General features: G+C 50.1%; 1 protein-coding gene across 1 annotated transcript; it reads right to left on the reverse strand.

Moving 5' to 3' along the window:
- Positions 1-87: 87 nt before the first annotated feature.
- dhx29 (DEAH (Asp-Glu-Ala-His) box polypeptide 29) lies at positions 88-7900 on the reverse strand. The gene is made up of 28 exons (XM_076158424.1): positions 7591-7900; positions 6968-7041; positions 6723-6836; positions 6496-6625; positions 6262-6395; positions 6056-6193; positions 5781-5907; positions 5536-5691; positions 5282-5450; positions 5064-5184; positions 4606-4983; positions 4246-4512; positions 4008-4151; positions 3745-3921; positions 3526-3666; positions 3289-3430; positions 3063-3183; positions 2747-2831; positions 2560-2648; positions 2280-2408; positions 2096-2171; positions 1782-2006; positions 1559-1695; positions 1356-1446; positions 935-1231; positions 711-842; positions 531-627; positions 88-443 (listed from the first exon to the last, which is right to left on the reverse strand). Exons 1-28 carry the CDS (start codon positions 7742-7744, stop codon positions 388-390), a joined length of 4101 nt encoding a protein of 1366 aa, XP_076014539.1. The 5' UTR covers positions 7745-7900; the 3' UTR covers positions 88-387.
- Between the last annotated feature and the right edge of the window lie 9 nt (positions 7901-7909).

A 7909-nucleotide genomic window follows, 5' to 3' on the forward strand; every position in this document is an offset into this window, starting at 1 on the left:
GTGTGTGTGTGTGTTATACATCTGTGTCATCTAAGAAATAAAGGCAAATCTAAAGAAAGAAAAGTATGAGGCTGTGACAAATTCAAATAAAAATGAATATGGATTTATTTTCATCATTTTGCAACATTTATATCTAGTAATTAGGATTTCTTTATTTGTATTTCATGATGTTTTCTTTCTTTTCTTTACATTTCATCTTATATAGTCCTCCTCAATGTGAGTAACGGTTCATTTCCCCTCCGGCGTGCTGTTTGAGACGCAGCCGAAGCATTCCGGTCTGGACGAGCTCATCCTGAATGTGGGAGCTGAGATGGGAAAGCCACTGGAATATCACAGGCTGGAGTGGAAGAAGACGTACTGGCATGCAGGTTCTGTGGCGGTCCGGTATCAGGCGGCGTGCTCGGCCTTGATGAGCTCCAGAATCAGCTGGATGGTCTTCTCGTCTGCAGTGATGGAATGAAGTCAAAACTTAACAAAAGCTTTCCTTCCAGCTTCATTAGACCAAACCATTTGTTTACACGGTGCCATACCTTCTAGATTCATTCTGGGGTTCTCCAGCTTCTTTTCCAGCAGAGAGTCCATCAGCTTCCTCAGGTGTTTGAAGATGACGCCGATCCGCACAGGAGCCTTTAAGATGAGCGGATTTAATGAAACAAACCTTGTAAATAAGAACTAGTGGGGCAGCTTTTAAACCGTTTCTGTCCTCTCACCTGGAAGTGGATCCATCCGTCCAGCGTGATGAGTCGCTCCCTGTGCTGAATATCGATGTCGCCTCCGAACAGCAGCATGGGGAAAGGAGAGATCAGGGTTGTGTCCCGTAGGTAGATCTTGGTGTACTTCACCTGGAGATAAAGATAGAGACGTAAACACAGATAATGCTGGCATGTCCGACGCAGAAACAGATCTTCTTGTGCTTCTTCATCATCATCCGTACCTTCTCCTGGTAGAGCAGCCAGCCGTACGTCTGCAGGTTGCGGTTCACGGATGAGGGATGGACTTGCGCCTTTCCTTGGGGCGTCTCCACCGAGCAGGCCACGCGCTCCAGGACGTCCACGGACGGCGTGCACAGGACGCGTGCCACGCTGTCGTACAGCCCGGCTGTCAGCGCCGCGTTCAGGATGGACGTCTGCTGCTTGGACGGCGCCACCGTCTGCGCTTTGAGGCGTGAAGACGAGCGGGATGACCAGAAGCCGGCCTGCTCCATCATCTTCATCAGCTCGCGCTTCACGGCCTGGAGAGAGCGAGGGGAACATTTCGGAGAGGTGGTGTGTTCAAATACAGTAAGCGATCAAAGCGTGAAGTGAGAATGTGCGTGCGTGTGCGTGCGTGTGTGCGTGTCTGAGTGTGTGTGTTACCTCTATTGTCATGAGAGCCGTGCGATTGAGGAAGTATTTTCTGCAGTAGGACATTTCTGCTCTTGACCCCTCCACCTGCGAGTTCTTCCACCTAACAGAATGAAGGAAGCAGACCAGTAGAATGAAGGCAGCCATGTCACACACACACACACACACACACACGCACACGCACACGCACACGCACACGCTGACTCAGTCCTTACCCATGATATGCATTATATATGGTCAGGTGATCCGAGTTGGCCAACGCCATAGCTGCTTTGGCCAGGTTGGCTTCCTCCTTCCTGTTCATCGGTGTGGAGAAGGGCGATTTCTCAGTGATGGCCGCCGCGATGGTCGCCTGTAACACACGCCTGATTAGCTCTCGCAGGAAGACGAGGAACAACAACGATATATACGTTAACAACGGTTACTACGCAGTCGTACGATGGGCTCCAGGCAGCCGAGTATGGCTCCGAAGATGAGCATCTTGCCGATCTTCACGTTGACGGGCAGGCTGGCCAGGTGGTGACCCAGAGGGGTGAGGAGGTGGTTGTCGAGGTGACACGCGCCGATCCTCCTTAGCAGGCTGACGGCGTTGCTGACCGACTGCGGCTGAGGGGGGTCGAGGGCGCAGCTCAGGAAGTCCTCCGGAGAGCCGTATTGACACTTCTGCAGGAGGAGAGAGGTGACTGTGGTGTGTGGGTGTTCTGATGGGAACGCCTACACTTTCGGTATGTGTGTGTGTGTGGTTAGTTTACCATAATATGAAGACAGAGCTCCTCCAGCGGGACCCGGAGTATCTCTGGAATGGAGTAATCCATGAAGGCATCAAACCTGCAATGGAGGAGAATGAACACCAACAGATCAGATCCGTTCCAGCAGGTCTGTCCGGGAAGCTGCAGTTCTGCTTCAGTCCTGCAGGGGGAACGACGTGCTCCTCACCTGAACTTTGGGTAGAGTCTGAAACAGAAGCCGTGTCGCACGCGTCCTGCCCTTCCTTGCCTCTGGAGGGCGCTTGCTTTGGAGACGAAGGTTTCCACCAGAGAACTCATCTGGCTGCTCTCGTGATACCTGAACCACACAGGAGGCTTTAGTTTCATCTGATTGATCCATTCTTGCCGTCAATAAATCCAAAATATAAGTTTCACACAAACTGGAAATCGGTTCTTTATCAAATGTTGTAATGTTGCAAACTTTTCAGGTATTTTCCAAAGGATCTTACTTATTTTCTTTGGTCTTCCCCGTGTCGATGACAAACACCACGTCAGGAATAGTCACACCCGTCTCAGCGATGTTTGTAGACAGAACAATCTGAAAGGACCGTAGCAGTTTGTCACAACACTGCAGATCTGTAGTGTTTTGTAAGTTGTCACTCTTAAGCTTAGCTGGGATGAAACACTGAGTGGTACCTTGCGAACGCCTGCAGGGGGCACTGTGAAGGCAGCAGACTGGTCCTTTGAGGAGAGAGTGGAGTGGAGAGGAACGATCCGGTACCTGACCAACACAGAAACCGCGGGGTAATGAAGGAACAGAGCTGTGTCTCACTTCGTCTGTTCTTGGAAAATGTGTGCGGGGACTTGGACGATGTGTGTGTGTGTGTGTGTGTGTGTGTGTGTGTGTGTGTGTGTGTGTGTGTGTGTGTGTGTGTGTGTGTGTGTGTGTGTGTGTGTGTGTGTGTGTGTGTGTGTGTGTGTGTGCGTGTGTGCGTGTGCGTGTGATCCTCACCTGTTTCTCTCTCTGAACCTCTTGTCTGATGAGAGCAGATCGTAGAGCTGCTGGATGTGAGCCAGGCCGGGGAGGAACACCAGGACGGCACCGTCCACTTCCGCAAATTGCGGGGATTTGTCTGGCAGAAGAAGAAGAACACACAACACAACCTTACACACCAGAGAGTGGAGACGCTGCAGCGTGAGCCATCTGCTGTGAGACGAGCCGGAACTTCATGACGTACCGAGGTAGTCAATGAGGTCCAGCAGCAAGTCCACATTGATCTTATTGGGGTTCATGTACTGTAGAACCTGCCGGGTTCTGCTGCTGAAATGGTCAAGGTCGGGCCCAAGGTCCCAGCCCGAGGACTCCCTCACAATAATTTCCTAAAACACACACACACACACAGATGGGTAAAGCCTTACAATAACAACAACACACACTTCTACAGACAGATATTACAAATACAGTGCAGCGTTACCTGGTGCTGTAACGTTTTGCCTCCTGTTAGTGTGACGGAGACGTTGACTTCCTCTTCATCCTCAAGGATTTTCTGGCAGTATTCCGAGTCCTTCTCCAGTACGTACCCAGTCTGCTCTACTATGTCTTCCAAATGGTAAACCTGGAAACAAAATCCAACCACTCAGCAATGTGCATGAGACTTTCATGAAGGCATTCGCAAAAAAAATGCCCGTCTTACCTCCACTGGGAAAGTCCTGCCAGGAATATTGATCACTGGGCAGCGGTTGAAGTAGTTGGAAAACTTGTGACAGTCGACCGTCGCACTCATAAGGACCAACTGCAAGTCCGACCTCCTCATCACCACGTCTTTCAGGATGGTGAGCAGGAAGTCCGACTGAACGCTGCGCTCGTGAACCTGTCAGGATGGAGGTCAGGAGGCGGAGTTAAAGACTGATCCACACACGTATTCAGTCTACGCAGTCTGATCTGAGGCCGTGTTACCTCGTCTACGATGATGTGTGTGAGCGAGCTGAGGTGTTTGTCATGCTGGAGTTTCCGCAGCAGAACTCCGGTGGTGCAGTACAGCAGGCGGGTCCACTCCCCGGACTGGTTCTCCATCCGGATCTGGTACCCGCACAGCGACGACTGAAACGTGGTGACATTGCGAGACTTGAGGTGACGCGCTACCTCGGGACATCACATCAAATGTTTCTCACACTTGTGTTACAGCCACGCTCACCTTGGATCCCGGTCCGTCTTCGCAGCCGAGCTCCTGGCTGACCCTGCAGGCCAGGCTCATGGCGGAGATCCGGCGGGGTTGCGTCACCACAATGTTGCAGGGCTGCGCTGCTTTGCCCCCCGTCAGCAGCTCCTCCAGCAGGAACTGAGGGATCTGTGTGCTCTTTCCGCTGCCCGTCTCGCCTGCCACCACCACCACACGGTGGCGCTGCAGGGCCTCCAGGACATGCTGCCGATGTTGGAAGACGGGGAGCTTCTCTCGCTCTGCCTTGAAGTCATCGCACGTTGTTAAATGACTCGAGTCTGTTTGGGATTATGTACAGTAGTAGTATGTATTGAAATATGGTTAAGACATATTTACCTGTAGTTTGTGAGCCAGCGGGGACGTCTTCAGCTTCCTTAGGAGCTCCCTGGATGCCTCGTATCCTCCTTCCCTCACTCTTTTCTCACCCTTTTCCTCTGATTCTCCTCCTCCAATATCCAGATTGGCCAGGTTCTCCCAGGACTCTTCAGGCTCCTCGTCCTCACCCTCTAGTTGACTGCGGGATCCGGAGCCCTGCTCTTGGCTCTGACCGTCGCTGTGGTTCTGCTGCTGCTTGAGTCTGGTCAAAAGCCGGGAGATGAACTGGTCGCGGGGTTTGTTGGCTGCGGTGCGGCTCTCCTCCCGCCGCTGCTGCTCGTTGTCTCGCCACTCCAGCCACACATCTCTGTAAGTCGAAGGAAGGAGCTGGTGCACCGACTGCAAGGGAAAAGACAGCGGACAGGGGTGAGTGCTGGGAAGCGGGTCAAACGGTAAAGAGGAACTGGACTGTGGGGTACCTGTCCCTTGACCAGGTTGTAGAGCGCCAGGGTGGCTCCCAGATGTTGAGCTTGCATGCTGTCCTCGGTCACAATGGTGGGACAAACCTCCAGTACATCATCTACTCTCTGGACACGCACTCTGATGGCGCACCAAGCAGATCATCAACATAAGAAGTTTCTGAATTCATGTTACACCTATGAGACACACCTACACACACTCATACACACACACTTACCTGCATCTCCAGTATCTCCCCGCAGGAACCTTGTGGAAACCCGGGGCGGGGCTCTTTGGCAGATTCTTCCTGACCCAGTCTATGAGGAACTGCTTGGGAGACTTTCCCGTCCAACTTCGGGCCGTGTAGTCAAAATTGCGTATGTCCTTCGGCTCGTTCTTTTTCGCGACTGTGGGACGGGAAATGTACCAAATGAATCCGTCTGAGAAATGTCCCTAAATGTAAAGCTGTTGTGGATGTTGCGAGGCCTGTACCTTTCTCCGCAGGGGGCTTCTCCGCTTGGTCAAACAAGCTGAAGCTGAGTCCCTCTTTGTCCTCAGTGACGGGGAGGATTTTCGTTTCCTTTTGAGGCGCGTCCACCACCTTTATAGCTGGATTGAACATGGGGTGGGACTCCAGAGGCTTCATTTCTAGAAAGAGAGGACACAAACTGTTTTATACAAGTGAGAGCTGAGAGAACAGTCTGGATCTGAGCAGGTAAGGGTTAAAGGACACGGACCTTGCTGTATGACGCGTATCCTGTCCTGTGCTGTCCTCTGGCCGGCCTTGTCACCTTTGGTCTTGGCAGCAGCTGCCATTTCCTTGGCGTCATAAAGGCTGGCAGTGAGCATCAGGTACCTGTCATTCTACACAGCAGATAACAGAACACACCATCAGACTGGAGAGGAGATCAGTCACTTTCCACAGCAGAGACCATGTTGTGTGTCAGTTATAGAAAAGATCATTTAACCATAATACATGATTCAAATTTGAGCTTTGATTGACTTAACTGACCGGGTCAAACCTTTCCTCCAGTTCAGGGTTGCTTACAGACTTCTCTCCTTCCTCTTCCTCCTCCTCCTCGTCACTGCTCTGCTCTGCATACCGTAAGATCCAATCCTTCATGCTTGCAGCCTCGTCCTCCTCTGTCACCTGGCAGATATATGAAGATTGTACATACCTATCTACTAGCAAACACTTCTAAATAAATGCAAACAAACCTTATTGGTCTCCTTCTGAGAGTTCTGGGGTGCTTTGGGGCTTTCTACAGTCTGCTGGACCGGAGGCTGGTACTTGGGCCTTCTCCTCTGACTCTCCTCTTGCATCTGCTGGGTAAAACCTTCGGGTAGCTCGTCTGTTACATAAGACAATGAGCAAAAGTCACACTCCTTACACCCTCATGCCCTCTAGGTGACATAATCTCGATGATCACGACTGCTCTTGCTTCTTCTTACCATCTTTAAGATTGAGGCAGAGCCAGTCGAGAGCAGAGTGCAGATCGCCCCCGTACAGTACGCTGCTCTTCATTGCCTCCTCGATGTGTTCTGTCTTAAAGTGGAACTTTTGCAGAGCTGTGTATAGATCCTGCAACAGCATCACATACAAGTTTGTCAAAACAAATACCAAATACCTCTGTTTACAATCATCAGTGACCAACCAGGCGCATGGTTTTTATCTTTACCAGTAGTTTCTTGTTTGTGAGTCTGCCGGACACGGGCCCTTTGTCTCCATTCTCCTGTCTGAAGTCATTGATGAGCTTAATGATCTTCTTCTCCAGGTCAGCTTGGATAGCAACCTGTTAATAACATTTACAAGGTTTTACAGTGTGAAACCACTGATGACAAAATGAAAGTCAAAACTAAAAAGAAGAGACAAGTATAACTGCTCAGGATTCAGCACAAATGATACATCTGCAGCTGCACTTACTTTAAGAATGGACTTGTCAGTGACGCCACCTGTGCCAACCTGTGCAGTGTTGGCAAGGCTGTAGGTCTTAGGGGCTGGAGACAAAAGTTTCAATGTAGCATTAATCAGAGGCAGTATGTGCTAATGATGGGCTGGACTGCACATGTGTTGTACTGTGTCACAGTGGATGATGATGATGATGATGATGATTTCAAGCTGTCAATCTAACATGAACTTGACAAAGTTGAAAGCATTTAAACAACTCAACACAATCACCACTAAGCTAAAAGTAATTGCAACCAAATGATAGAAGTAGAGGAGAACAGAGTCACAGTAAGAGCAATAGAGGCAAATCAGTACTGTGTGTACATCCTGTGATGTGTACAACACATGAGTGATACAACCCTAAACAACAACACCACCACAAGATGAATCAACATGTCACTACCAGTAGTGGCATTATCTTAATACTGGACAGTTATGTTCGATTGTATTGTATTGATTGATTGATTGACTGATTGCCCCCAGTGCTGACTAGTCACTAATGTATGTAACGTCAAACTGTATGCACACGACATAGATAATATGAATGTGATCAGTTATCATATTTGCACACGAAGCTAGATAATGACATATAAACACACCTTTAGATTTATTATCTTTGACTGCTTTGGCCGGTTTGTTGCTTTGCGGTGGATTCTTTCCGTCCTCCGCCACGCTGCTCCCCGGTGTAGCAGCAGCAGAAGCCGGGGCCGCTGGTGCAGCCGCTGCCGCCGATTTCTTTTTCTTTCCGCCCATTATTCTGCCCAAATACCGGCCGATCACGGTTCCGTTAAGTGACCGTAACGACAAAACATATGCCAGGTGCGACGCGGTGAACGGGGAGAAAAATTATAGTACGCGTCGTTGACTCAATCTGCGGTTTGGGAGTAGGAACTATTTGGATGACACGGCTTCCGTAGT

The sequence above is a fragment of the Genypterus blacodes genome, unplaced genomic scaffold (genome assembly GCF_046128005.1).
Source record: "Genypterus blacodes isolate CSIRO-AG114 ecotype Tasmania unplaced genomic scaffold, CSIRO-AGI_Gbla_v1 ptg000077l_1, whole genome shotgun sequence".
NCBI lineage: Eukaryota > Metazoa > Chordata > Actinopteri > Ophidiiformes > Ophidiidae > Genypterus > Genypterus blacodes.

Excerpts from the sequence above, each read along its gene's own strand:
- dhx29 (XM_076158424.1), bottom strand. The coding sequence starts at position 7,744 with ATGGGCGGAAAGAAAAAGAAATCGGCGGCAGCGGCTGCACCAGCGGCC. Across the intron at positions 2,649-2,746 it reads CCCCTGCAGGCGTTCGCAAG|ATTGTTCTGTCTACAAACAT; the intron begins GTACCACTCAGT and ends CGGTCCTTTCAG. Across the intron at positions 628-710 it reads ACGGATGGATCCACTTCCAG|GCTCCTGTGCGGATCGGCGT; the intron begins GTGAGAGGACAG and ends CTCATCTTAAAG.